The sequence below is a fragment of the Canis lupus genome, chromosome 9 (genome assembly GCF_048164855.1).
Source record: "Canis lupus baileyi chromosome 9, mCanLup2.hap1, whole genome shotgun sequence".
Taxonomy (NCBI): domain Eukaryota; kingdom Metazoa; phylum Chordata; class Mammalia; order Carnivora; family Canidae; genus Canis; species Canis lupus.
In genome coordinates this window covers 32,338,216-32,352,804 of record NC_132846.1, presented here as the reverse complement: position 1 = coordinate 32,352,804, position 14,589 = coordinate 32,338,216, and the positions used below count along the sequence as shown (strand labels likewise).

Here is a 14,589-nt window from a genome sequence, read left to right as displayed (position 1 = left end):
GTAAATATTTCTTGAGTGAATGAATTACCACTTAATATCACTTCATATAAATAGTCCCTGTAACAGAGTATTCTGCTTCTAATACCTGGCTGGTACCTCAATCAGGTGGTTTATCCATAAAAAGTACTGCTACTTTATATAAGAATTTGTCACAAAATCAATTCACAGAAAGTACTCTAGACTGCATTATAGCTAAATAGCCTTTGATACCTGATTTCTATTTCTATTTTCTTACTAGGTACAGGATTTGATGGTGATCAGTGCCTTGGAGTTCAACTGCTAGAGTTGGGGAAAAAGAAAAAACAAATTTTACATGGTGATCCTCTTCCTCTTACAAGGAAATCCTACCTAGTGTGGGTTGGATTTTCAGCTGAAGGCAAGATAAACTCATTTGTTTATATTAAAGACATTTTTCAAGTAGAAATTATTCCATTGTTTTATTCCTAATTAATTTTATAAGATAAGTTGTCTATATTTATGCTTAAATTACTATATTGGCAGTGAGAAACTGGAATTGTTAGGCAAGGTAGCCATTGTTTCATGTATGAGATCTGTTGTTCATGTGAATTCTGGTTAGAAAAATACATTTCTCTGAAAGTTTGTTATAGATACCAAGGAGATACAAATCAGTGGTGAAGTTGTGGCTTTTCCAGCAGATTCTGTACAAAAAATAGGAAATCTCAATAGCTGCACTGTCTACTACAGTCACCACTAGTCGTCACATGTGGCTATTGAGCACTTGAAATGTGGCTAATCTGAATTGAGATGTACTATAAGTAAAAATACTCTGAATTTTGAAGGCTTAATAAAAAAAAAATCTCAATAATTATGTTGATTACATGTTAAAATGATAATATTTTAGATATATTGGATTTAATAAAATCTATTGTTAAAATTAACTTCACTTTCCCCCCCTTTCCTCATATGGCATTAAGAAAAATTACATTTATGGGCTCATTTAATAGTGGCTTATGACTAATGATGATTTGAAGTACTTCATTTTAAGGTACCTGTTGGCCCTATTTCCTAATTCAGATGTTTCCATTGGAGATTCATGCCCTTCAGGTATCTTATTGGAAACTCCAGATTGTCTTTTAAAAAGTCAGCCATTTCTAGATGTGTTTTCTAGTTGGGTATTATTGGCCATTTATGTTCTTTTTTTTTTTTTAAAGATTTTTATTTATTTATTCATGAGAGACAGAGAGAGAGGCATAGACACAGGCAAAGAGAGAAGTAGTATCTCCACAGGGAGCCCAATGCAGGACTTGATCCCAGGACCCTGGAATCACAACCTGAGCGAAAGGCAGAACACTCAACCACCAAGCCACCCAGGCATCCTGCCATTTATGTTCTAATAATGTGACCATCAATAACTTCCATTCAAATAGCTTGATTTTATCCCCAGTTACCACTCAGATCTAGACTTGAGGAAAATACAGTGTGAGAGGTGTGTAAAGTCACAGATAAAGGGGCAGTTAAGGAATATGCTATGTACTTCCTGAGATGAGAACAGAATAAGTAGGAAACAGGGAGGCTTGTTTTCTAGTTAAGAGTTGCTTACCTCAGAGTTGGGGAACACAAGGGACAAGGCCAAGAAGGCAAAGGAAGAAGAATAGTAAAGACAGATTTCTCTAGATCATCACTATGCATCTGGTTCTGGCCATTTTTCCAAGTCTTTTTTAACTAGTGAAACTTCAGGTTCAGGTTTAACTTTTTTACTGAAATTGGCTTTTAAAAATACTGCTGTATTCCAGCAGGTGGCATAGTTCTCACTGAAAGTATCAGCTTTTCTCTTGGGTAAATTTTGGTCATATCACATGCAAATTTTTTTTTCTTTTATTCAGTTAGATCTTACTCTGTGGTTAATGAAATTTTGTGGGAAATAATCTTGAATTATTCACCTTTTTGCTTTTGAATTGACAGTTGAACCATTGATATATATTTTTGAAATAGGATTTATTTCACAAATATGTAGCTTTTCTCCAAGTGATTTCTTTTTCAATTGGTGTGTAGGTACCCCCTTTTATGTGGATTCAGAAGGCATTGTTCGAATGCTTAACAGAGGGCTTGGTAATACATGGACTCCTGTATGTAACACAAGAGAACACTGCAAAGGAAAATCTGATCACTACTGGGTGGTTGGTATCCATGAAAATCCCCAGCAACTGAGGTGGGCTATTAGAAAGTGCTTAGTTGATTCTTTCTAAAAAGCACTTTGAAATTTCTCATTTTGTACTCTAAAGGTATTTAAAAAAATTTCTTTTTGTCCTTCATCTTCATTCATTTATTTGCCTTCCGTATTCAATAACTTAGAAATTTGTTTATATTCATTTGGAAGTTTTCAACTGATTGTTTGACTTAGAACTAACTTACTTAACAAAATAGAAATTAAGTTTATTAGTGTGATTGTAGTATTGTTTCAGCCAGACAGGGAAGGGATTTCTGGTTAAGTATGGCATTTCATCTTTTATTACAGCCTTTTATTTTAAGCTATGATTTAGAATGGAATAATTTAGTGGCTTTTTGAGATTTTTAGAAGGCTCAATAATTGTAACAACGGAGAGGACTAGTAGAAATTTAGTAGTTGACTCCAAGTATAAAACTCTGAATTCATTTAGTCTATATTCAATATTGTATTAAATATTTAACTCTTTTTCTTCACACTTGAAATCTTGGTCTAAACAACTGGCAGTGACATTGTGTTGGTGAACAAAGAGGTCTCTGCTTTCATGGAGGTAATAGACTGATTCAGGGGACAGATAACATAAATAAGTAAATGATAATTACTACTTGGGATAAATGCCAGAAAGTAATCTGAAGAGACCCATGATGGAGAATAATAGAAGGGCACATTCTAGGTAGCATGGTCACATAAGACTCTTAATAGAGATAGTATTAAAATGAGACCCAAGGCCAAGAAGTCTGTTAGGCAAAAATGGAGTGAAAAATGATTCATGAAGAATAGCATATATAAAGGTCCTCAGGTCAGAAAGAGCTAGATATGTTTAAAGAATTGAAAGGATGTAAATGTGGCTGGCATACCAGAAGCGAGAGTTGGTGGAAGGCATAAGTCCATGATGAAATCAGAAAGATACACAGGCTGCATTATAGACCATATAGAGAAGTTAATATTTCATTTAGAGTTATATCATGAAGCCATTCAACAGTTCTATCTGGGGAATGATGTAATCTGATTTATGCTATAAAAAAATACATGTGGTAAATGGATTTGCAGAGATAAGGCTGAAAGAAGGAGCCCAGTTTTCAGTCAGGGGATTTTTCCTGCTTTCTGGGGATGTTTGGAGATGCGGGATAGAATCTTTAGCCATCACAATGATTAGGAGTTATCCTGGAATTTAGAGAGCTATAGCCAGTTAGCTGTGGAATTTAGAGAGCTGTTGAACATCTTTAGTGTGCAGGATGGTCCTGTTCAACTACAGATTGTCCTTCACCAAGTGCTATGAGTGCTTCCATTGAGAAGCACTGAGGAGGATTTTGGAGTCACCTAGCTGAGCTATAAGTATGACTAGAACAAGTGTGGGGGCAGTAGAAATTAAAGGAACCATATTTTGAGACAGAAACAGTAGGATTTACTGATAGATTGGGGGTTGGGAGTGAGAAGACTCAATAATGACACCCATGTTTTCAATTTAAGAAACTAGATGGATAGTTGTACAATTTATAGAAATAAGAGATGAAAATGAATTCTCACTTGGGTGTGTTAAGTTTGAAATGACTCCAAAATATCCAAATAGAGATATTAAGAAGGTGTTGTAATACACGATTGTAAGATAAATTTGTGAATCACCAAAATATAGGAGGTACTTAAAGTCATAGTAATAAATGAGATCCCTTAGAAGAAAGAAACAAGAAAGGTCACAGAATCCAACCATTAAAATTCCAACATTTAGAGATCAGATTTTGGGAGATGGAGCTTTTGAATAAGGAAAAGGAATATTAGCTAAGCAAATAGAAAAAAAAATCACTTGAAGAGGGTCATATCACAAAAGCTGTAAGTAGAGACTATTTTAAGAAAGACCATAGTTAGGTAAATAAAAAGTCTCTTGAATATATGAAAAGATGATTGATATCAAAATAAGATAAATACAATCAAAAATAAGAATTTTCATTTTACTTATCAAATGAAGAAAATTTGAAAACACTCTTAGTTGGTGAGGCTGGAGGGAAAGAATCAAGCTTACAATTGCTGATAGTATAAATTGGTTACAATCCCTATGGAAGGCAATTTGTCAAGAACTTCCAGAATTAGAAATCATGTGCTCTTTTATCTGCCTTAGGATCTGTCCTCCAGATACTTTACTTCCTGTTTACTTTTTTTTTTTTTTTTAATTTATTTATCCATGAGAGACACAGACAGAGGCAGGGACATAGGCAGAGAGAGAAGCAGGCTCCATGCAGGGAGCCCAATGTGGGACTCGATCCCAGGACTCCAGGATCATGCCCTGAGCCAAAGGCAGAATGCTTTAACCACCAAGTCACCCAGGCGTCTCAGTTACTTGTTGTTTAAAGTATGTTCTATGGACCAGCAGCATCAGCATCACCAGGGCCTTATTAGAAATGCCGAATCTCAGGGCATCTGGGTGGCTCAGTCAATTAAACATCTGCCTTCAGCTCACGTCATGAACCTAGGATCCTGGGATCAATCCCCACATCAGGCTCCCTGCTCAGTGGGAAGTCTGCTTCTTCCTTTACCTTTGTCCACCTGCTTCACTCATGCATGCACACGCATTCTTTCTCTCAAATAAAATCTTAAAAAAAAAAAAAAAAAAACCGAATCTCAGGCATCACTTCAGACCTGAATCAGAACCTGCATTTTAACAAGATCTTCAGGAGGTTTTTGTGCACATTAAACTTTAGGAAGTACTACTGCTAGCAAATGTGGGAATGATACACGGAAAATATATCCTACCTTGTAGGATTGTTGATACTATCAAAAGATTGTAACCCTAAATTTCCATTAGTAGAAGAATAGGGTAATAATGTATGTACAAGTGTACACTAGAATACTATGTAGGCTTTTTAAAAGGTAAAGCACCATCATTTATGTGATAAGAGATGTGTATCAATATATAAAGAAGTCTTGTAACTCAAAAAATATATAAATCAATTAAAAAGCATAATGTTTGAATGTTTCTTGAAAACACATGTGGCATGAAAAGATAGGCATGAAAAGATATTCATTAGTTATTAAGGATATGTAAATCAAAGCCACAGAGATACCACTGCATACCCTCTAGGATGGTTAGTCTCCAAAAGATGGACAATAACAAGTACTGTTGAGCATGTGGAGACATTGGAACCCTAAACAGCGCTGGGACCCCAGGATCGCTCCCTGAGCTGAAGGCAGGCGCTAAACTCTCCTACCTCCATTTGAAACAAACTTCAGTATAGTAAAAACTGTCTTTATTTGCTCTGAAGATTTTTTTTTTCATGATCACTACTGGTTAATATATAACTGAGAGTTTACTAATTCAGTGTGCTACAGTCTAATTTGCTCTCTACAAACATCAACCTTCCTTTTCTCTTTATCTTTTATTAAATAAAGCTCTTACGGTTTATTTAACATGCTTGAAAATGAAATTTTTTTTTGTATTCGTTTAACAAGCATTTGTTATAGTACTGTCTATATGTAGTACACTACATAAAGCTAAATAAGGCTGGAAGAGTTGGCTGGTAAAACCATTACTCCTGAGTAAGTGCTTTAAACAATTTGTGAACAAAGTCTCCTCCGTGCAACCCAGAACACAAAGCAAAACTGGTTGCTTGGGGGAAGCTTAATCTGGACATTGGCCCAAATTTTCTCTAGTGTGATATTTTTTCAACTCTTCCTTTAATAAGAGAACAAGCTTTATGATTTATTTGAAAAGGAATTGAAGTAATTTTGTCTTCTTAGTAAACCATAGTTTATTTTTTCACATTTTGTCCTCCAGATGATTTAGCCACATAGTTTCCAGGAAGCTCATTCATTGTAGGCAAAACCCACCAAATTAGCAGTCAAATGAATTTGTTTTTCCTCTTCTTCCATGAAAGGGATGTTTAATGGAGAACAAGTTTTTTTACTTCCAGTCTTTAAAGCTAAAAGGATAAGAAGTGTGAATTAGTACTCTGCTTTGATGTAAATACGGCTTTAAAAAACTATTAATAAATCCTAATTTTTCTTTGTGATAATTGCTATGACTAAGTCAAAAAGTATTTGAGCTATAAAATGTTTTTAAAAAGAGAGTATAAGCTTTTTATAGAAAAAATAATGTTAAGGTGATTAAGATTATTCCCAATGTTCCTTGTGATTTTTCACACATATATACATATATAACTGGACTTGTTCCTTTCTGAATGCACATGTTCTTTTTTGTTTTGTATGACTAATAAACCACTGCCTTTTTTGAGTGACAGAATTGCTACAAGAGATTTTTTCAAATTCAAGTATACACACTGCCACCTCATGTTGTATGGTGAAAACCACTGATTTATTAGAAATCATAAAAGAGGAAGAAGAAGAAATGACATATGTTCAAAAATATTAGAACTCTAAAAACATGTTTGTATTTTTATTGTATGGTCACAAAAAGAAGAAAGTGTATTCAAATCTTACTAGGAGGGGGGGAGCTATGTACTTTGAAAATAATTCCTGAGTATTGCCACCTATTTAATTTTTAACTACTCTGGTGGGCATTTGATAATACTAGAACATATTTATGACAAAAAAATTTAAACCTGAGGATCTAATTTCTGCTTAGTTTTTCCCTTTAAGAAAGTCATAACTTTAAGCTGTGAGTAAAAAGCTATACTATAAATTAAGCGAGTGGTTATTAATATGCATTGAACATTGTACCGTATTTTTAAATGATTAGAGAAATTAGAAAATTCACCCAAGGTACTTGCAGTGTGTAGGTATGGTTTTCTAATCAATAATTTGGAGTATATAAGTTAAAAAGGGTATTCCATATGCATGTATCATTCTGTGATTAATGAATACTTTTTAATTAATAAATTGCATTAGTATTCATACTGATGGGCATCTGTATTATTATTATTTTTTTTGATGGGCATCTTTAAATACCTTATATATCCTAATCAGAAAAGGTTTAGACAAAGTACTTGCTCACTGAGCTATTACCACATAAGGCAACCATTGATTTAGCAGAGCAGATATATATATGATAACCAGGTATATGTTGGATTTTCTGCTTCACTTTCACCAATATCTAGTAAAACACTTACCTGTATTGGACATATCACCATCTTTTTTTCTTATTTGACACTTTTTTACCAGCAATACCAAGTATTCCCAAACTGATAGTTAAGTGAATATGCTTCATCAGCACTTTATCTTGGGTGATTTATTTTATAAAATAAATCCCTTGACAACTCTTTATGGCACAGCTGCTGTATTTTAAAAGTGGGCAGTTTGCTAAGAAAAAGCTGATGTGAGGAGGGATTTTTAAAATCTTGAAATGCATGGGGAGGGATGGTCTTCAAACCTAACCAAGTGTGAAGTTTAAAAAAAAAAAGTGCTGTATATTATTAAGCCAGCTATTAGAATAATATTCCAAGTTACTGGATTTTAGAAATTTTATATTTTAACAGTTTTTATGATTTTGGGGAAAATTTTTGTGGTGAGACACTTTTTTTTTTTTTTTTTTTACTGACAGGTGCATTCCTTGCAAAGGTTCTCGGTTTCCTCCTACCCTTCCGCGCCCTGCTGTAGCTATATTGTCCTTTAAGCTTCCTTATTGTCAGATTGCAACAGAGAAAGGACAAATGGAGGTATGTAGAAGTCCTACCTTGACACTCTGAATTTGATAATAATCGCCTTTGGGCAGCCTGGATGGCTGGCTCACCAGTTTAGCGCCGCCTTCATCCCAGGGCGTGATCCTGGAGACCTGGGATCGATTCCCATGTCAGGTTCCCTGCATGGAGCCTGCTTCTCCCTCTGCCTGTGCCTCTGCCTTTCTCTCCCTCTCTCTCTGTCTCTCGTGAATAAATAAAATCTTAAAAAAAAAAAAAAAGATAATACATTACCTTTGTAGACATTTAAAAATTTCCCTGATGACCAGAATTGAATACTCATTACGTTGTAATTAAATAAATAGTGTACAGGGAAGGAGAATGACTGCTTATGATCACCAGGGTACCTAATTGCCATCACTGCTTCCGGGGATTTTGTCTATGAGGTAAATGGGTATGACCATCAGGGACTCACTAGGGGTAAGGCTCTCATTTTCAGAGTTGAGTGAGTGCCTAAGAGGGCAGGCCTCCACAAATACTGTGTCTTAGGCAGAAGCTTGCTTCACTCTAGTCCTAGCCTGTGCCATCAAAAGTCATTTGAAGTCTTGCAATTAGTTATTCTAACCAGGAAACAAACCAGTCTCTTAAAAAATAGTTTACCAAGTTTTCTGAGCATTAACTATGATAGCAAAGAAACTGTTTAAAATGCTATATTTCAGGGGTCCCTGGGTGGCTCAGGGGTTTAGCACCTGCCTTTGGCCCATGGCGTGATCCTGGAGTCCCAGGATCGAGTCCCACATCAGGCTTCCTGCAGGGAGCCTGCTTCTCCCTCTGCCTGTGTCTCTGCCTCTCTCTCTCTCTCTGCATGTCTCTCATGAATAAATAAAATCTTAAAAAATAATAAAAAGAAAATGCTAAATTTCTTTTTCTTTGAGGACAAAAAATGAAGTTAAGCTTTGGTATCATTAAAATTTGAATTATAAAATAAGCTATAGAAAGTATTTCAAAAATTATTTTATTCAGAATCTGTTATCTTAAGGTAAATATTTAACACTTGCCTGGTATTAAGCTGATTCTTTTCTCTAAGCAGTTTTTTCCACTTTTGTAGGAACAATTTTGGCGTTCCATTGTGTTTCATAATCACCTTGATTATTTAGCTAAAAATGGTTATGAATATGAAGAAAGCACTAAAAATCAAGCAGTAAAAGAACAACAGGAGCTTTTAATGAAAATGCTTGCGGTGAGTAAAATAAATATGCTAGAAAAATTGAAGTTACACTTTTCTATAGATTGGATTTCTTAAAAGTGTGCATTAGTACCAAGTTCCACAACCTCAAAATCTTTTTTTAATTTTTAAAATTTTAAATCCAGTATAATCAACAGTGCTATATTAGTTTCAGGTGTACAGTACAGTGATTCAACAATTCTCTATATTACTCAGCTCTGTTTCCCATTGATGTTGCAGTTGAAATATTTAAGACATTAACCTTGTAACTAACATCATAGGGAGATAACCCCTTAACCTATTTCACCTATCTCCCTATTCACATCTCCTCTGGTAACTATCAGTTTTCTATACTTAAGAGGCTGTTTTTTTTGTCTCTTTTTCCTTTGTTTGCTTTGTTTTTTAAATTATATATATGAGTGAAATCGTATGGTATTTGTGTTTCTCTGATTTTACTTAGCATTATACTTTCTAGATCCATCATGTTGCAAAAGGTGGTCTTCACTATTGTCACCACTATGCAACACTGCCTTGAGTTTAGTATTAATTAAAGGAATTTAATTAGTTTATTGTAGAATAAGTTGTGTTCTTTTATAAAATGTCATATGTGGTCTAGGAACTAGGAGCCTTTTTACTTCCCACAGCACATCTAAGAAAATCTGGTTTGTTTACAAAGTAGCGTTATAGGAACTGTTCCTCTGGAACAGTGTTTCTCAGCAGAGTATCATATCAGTAGCTTGAGGACTGGTCAGTTCTTTAGTATTCCTGTTTCCCTGGCAAATGCCGGAAGTTCAACCTAATTGAACTCCTTCATTGAATCTAAGCTACTATTTTTTTTTTTAATTTTTTTTAAATTTTTTTTTTTTATTTATTTATGATAGTCACAGAGAGAGAGAGAGAGAGGCAGAGACATAGGCAGAGGGAGAAGCAGGCTCCATGCACCAGGAGCCTGATGTGGGATTCGATCCCGGGTCTCCAGGATCGCGCCCTGGGCCAAAGGCAGGCGCCAAACCGCTGCGCCACCCAGGGATCCCTGAATCTAAGCTACTATTGATTGTAAAATGCACCATTACTTTACCTAAGCCAAAAAAATACTGAAAATTAAACTCTGCCCCACCATCAATTGTGAGATGCTTCCCACTTTTAGAGATGTTAAAATGTGTAAAAGTAGGCATCTTAGAGTCAGATACGTTATCTAGAAAAGTGCTTTCTCGGTTTTACTACTAGTTATCATTCTTTTATTTTTAAAAAGTTTCACCTGAGGGATGCCTGGGTAGCTCAGCAGTTGAGTGTCTGCCTGTGTCTCTGCCTCTCTCTCTGTGTCTCCCATGAATGAATAAATGAATAAATAAATATCTTTTAAAAAAATTAAAATTTTCACTTGACATGATTTTTTTTTTTCCATTTTTGGGTTAGCTTTCTTGTAAACTGGATCGGGAATTCCGTTGTGTGGAACTAGCTGATTTAATGACTCAAAATGCTGTGAACTTAGCCATTAAGTATGCTTCTCGTTCCCGGAGATTAATGTTAGCCCAAAGACTTAGTGAACTGGCTGTAGAGAAGGCAGCAGAATTGGCAGCAACTCAGGTAGAAGAAAAAGAAGAGGAAGATTTCAGAAAAGAGCTGAATGCTGGGTAAGAAATAATTAGTTGCTAAATTTTTACCATTCTGAATATTAAATTGGTCTTTGCATAGCCCTTTATTGAATAATATATTGTCTTTTAGTTACAGTAATATTGCTGCAGAGTGGAGCCAGTCAAGGCTCAAAAACCAAGTTGAAGAAGATACAGAGGACAGTGGAGAAGCTGATGATAAAGAAGAAAAACCAGAAATACATAAGCATGGCAAGATACATTTTTTTAAAAAGATTTATTTGTTTATTTTGGAGAGGGAGCATGTTTGTGTTTTGGGGGGAGGGGCAGAGGGAAAAGGAGAGAGAGAGAAGCAGACTCCTTACTGAGTGCAGAGCCCAACTGGTCCAGGGGCTCGATCTCACAACCCAGAGATTTTTTACCTGACCTGAAATCAAGAGCTGGGTGTTTAACTGACCAAGCCCCGTAAGATACATACTTAAGGCGATTTTTTTTTAAGATTTCATTTATTTTATTTATTCATGAGAGACACACACAAAGAGAGAGAGGCAGAGACACCGGCAGAAGGAGAAGCAGGCTCCATGCAGGGAGCCCAATGTGGGACTCAATCCCGGGACTCCAGGATCACACCCTGGACTGAAGATGGCGCTAAACCGCTGAGCCACCTGGGCTGTAAGGCAATTTAAAGATGAGAAATGTTATTATAGGACTTTCCCCATTTTGCTTAGCTGAGGAAAATTGAATACTTGTACTTTGTCAAGGCATCTTTGTTGATTGTTAATTATAGAGAGTAACTTTATCTCCCCATCTACATTATATTGTTTTATCTTAATTATTTTATAGGACAGAATCCATTCTCCAAAAATGCAGATTCCTCTGATGTGCCAGCTATTAAGTCAGGTAAGAAATGTGATTTTGTAATATCAAGAAAATTGTGCCAGTACTCTTTAAAATGATCTATCTATTCAAATAGACCCCATACCCCCCACCCCTCTGCTCTTGATTTGTTTTTATTAGAAATGTTGTTTGTGAAACTGCTAATTTTACAAATATTTATTAAATGCCTATTGTATTTCAGGTATTTAACTAGGTGGGAGATACAAAAGTCCATGTAGACATGCATGGTTGATTCCTGCATAACTCTTATATAGTACCAACTGACTTTAAGCCATGTGTATATATCCCTTTGATTTTTAAAAATTACCTATAAATACATGTACAGAGTATTACAAAGGCATATAACCATGTGCTGTAATCTAGTTAGAGGTAAGGGATTGGTTGGAACCCCAAGGGAGGTGTCATGGAATGTTTAAAGCACAGACCTGCAGCTAGGCAAAGGTGGGTGAGAGCAGAAACAAGGGAAATATGACTTAAGGAACAGCATGTATGAAGCTATAAGAGTTGTGTGAACAGCACAGAGGCAGAGAAAAGTGGTGTTGAGTGGTTTTAGAGTGATGGGTAGGAGCTAAATCATGCAGATCCATATAGGCCACAGTAAGGATTTTGATCTTTATTGAGGTGCTGGCAGGCTATTGTAGGTTTCAAGCAGAGGCATATTATGCACATTGGCAGAGGAGGAATGCACATAAGGAAACTACTGAGGCAGTCCAAATGACATTGAATAGTGGCTTAGACTAGTGTGGTGGTGACTAATGGGAGAAAGAATGAGAAGAATTGATGAGGTATTTTTGAAGAAAAGGTAGAATATGGAAGTTCAGGGTGTAAAGAATGATTCAGTTTTGAATATTTGAATGATTGATGGTACCATTTACTGAGTTAGAAAACACTAGAGAAACTCAGGTTTAGATAGAAGGGTGGACAAACTACTACTGAATATCTGGGTTAGGAGCTCAGTAAAGTAGTCTGGGAGGGAGATATAAAGTGAAAATTGTTGGCATAACCATAGCAGTTTAAATCATGGGCATGGGTGAGTGAGCATTGGAGAGGAATATAAAGGGAGAGGAAAAGTGAGCTGAGGGATAGGGAATCCCCAGCATTTAAACATTAGGCAGAAGAGGTTAAGGAGGAGAACCATCAAAAGAGAATGAAATAAGAGAGGAAGGAGGTAGGAATGTGAAATCTCAGAAGTCAAGATGATGAGACCATATCAAGAAGAAAAGAAAATTCATCTATATTACATGCTGTTCAGGGATCCCTGGGTGGCGCAGCGGTTTGGCGCCTGCCTTTGGCCCAGGGCGCGATCCTGGAGACCCGGGATCGAATCCCACATCGGGCTCCTGGTGCATGGAGCCTGCTTCTCCCTCTGCCTATGTCTCTGCCTCTCTCTCTCTCTCTCTCTCTCTGTGACTATCATAAATAAATTAAAAAAAACAAAAAACAAACAAACAAAAAAGTATATTACATGCTGTTGAGGGGGTCAAATGAGATGATGACTGAAAACTATCCACCAGATTTGGCCAAATGGAGTCTCTTGGGTCCTTAGCAAGAGCAGATTCTATAGGGTTGTAGGGCTGGAAGCCCATATTATTTTGGATGTTGGAATGTATGAACAGCAAGGAACTGGGAATAGCTGTGTAGACAACTCTTGAGAATTTGGTTGTATAAGGGAATTAAAAATGATGACCAGAGGGCATGTGGGGTTGAGCAGGTTTGTTGTTTGTTTAAGTTGGGAGATCTGAGTAGCCAATGAAGAGAGAAAAGATGGTGTATCCATTGATAGGACAAATGTCCTGACAAAGCAAGAGGGGATGAGATCTAGAGCACAAATAGAGGAGTTATTAACCTTAGCTACAAGACACCATTCTTCCATGGTAATAGGAGAAAAGGCTAGGTCTATACATATTGGGTTGGTAAATTTCATAGTGATAAGTTGGGATAGTTCCCATGTAATAGCTTTTATTTTGTCTTAGAAATAGATAGGAGGTCATATATAGTTGCTAATAATTTTAAAGTTGCAAAAGTACATTTGTTTTTGTGTAATACAGATTGAAATATTCCATCTGTTATTACAGATGTCAGAAGTCTTCTATGTTTTACCACTATTAAGTGAGGGTTTCTTTCTTATGAAAGGTGCAGTTACCTCTAGCAACCAAGGACGAGTAAACCCCTTCAAGGTAAACTCTTTGCAGTGATATTTAAAATGTATTTCAATACATTTTTATACAGAGAAGTATTTCCAAACCACCAGATTACCCTCCCTAGACTTGGAGGCATTAAACACTAAAGCAGATTTTATGAAAACAGCACTAACTAGTTCACACTTGGCTAAGACTTATATGTTCTACTTATCTTCTAAATACCGATGGTTTTGAAAGATACTCCGTTTTCCTTGGGGATGTGGTATATTTAATATATGTATTAGTCTTAATTTGGATTATACAAAATGTATTCAATTCCAAAGTGAGACTACAGTATAGACTTAAAAGAAATTTAAAGGAAAAATGAATCTCTTGGTATTTTATTTTCTTTAAACATAAAATGCTAATAGTAGTTTGCTCTTTAGGTGTCAGCCAGTTCCAAAGAGCCAGCCACTTCAGGGAATTCAGCACGTTCAACTAATATTTTAGACAGTATGAACAAATCGTCCAAGAAATCTCTTGCACTTAATCGAGCTACAAATAATGAAAAGTCTCCAGTTATAAAGCCTCTACTTCCAAAGCCAAAGTCTAAGCAGGTACTATTTCAACTAACCACATCAGTAATAAGCAGTGTATGATCTGTTTTTGTTTACTCTTTGAGGTATGGAACAGAGAGGCTCCATTTGTGTATCATTGATTGTCTAATGAGGGTAGTGGTTCTCAAATCTGATTTTGCTTCTGAATCACTTTTTGAGGGGTGCCCGGGTGGCTCAGTGGTTGAGCATCTGCCTTTGGCTCAGGTCGTGAATCCTGGGGTCCTGGGATCAAGTCCCTCATCGGGCTCCTTGTGAGGAGCCTGCTTCTCCTTCTGCCTGTGTCTCTGCCTCTCTGTCTGTGTCTCTCATAAATAAATAAATAAAATCTTAAAAATAAAAAAGAATCACTTTTTGAAACATAAATGTACTCCGGGCCCAGGGACTCAGAC

The 14,589-nt window shown here is 36.1% G+C and overlaps 1 protein-coding gene across 3 annotated transcripts in view; it reads left to right on the top strand.

Moving 5' to 3' along the window:
* The window catches only part of WDHD1 (WD repeat and HMG-box DNA binding protein 1), a 61,935-nt gene that overhangs the window by 40,433 nt on the left and 6,913 nt on the right, over nt 1-14,589 (top strand). For all 3 annotated transcript variants that reach the window (XM_072838647.1, XM_072838646.1, XM_072838649.1), the window contains 9 exons: nt 239-376; nt 2,014-2,170; nt 7,674-7,788; nt 8,858-8,989; nt 10,391-10,608; nt 10,700-10,818; nt 11,410-11,466; nt 13,597-13,640; nt 14,030-14,200. In XM_072838647.1, coding sequence (XP_072694748.1) covers nt 239-376; nt 2,014-2,170; nt 7,674-7,788; nt 8,858-8,989; nt 10,391-10,608; nt 10,700-10,818; nt 11,410-11,466; nt 13,597-13,640; nt 14,030-14,200 — 1,151 coding nt within the window. The remainder of the gene's footprint in view (nt 1-238; nt 377-2,013; nt 2,171-7,673; nt 7,789-8,857; nt 8,990-10,390; nt 10,609-10,699; nt 10,819-11,409; nt 11,467-13,596; nt 13,641-14,029; nt 14,201-14,589) is intronic.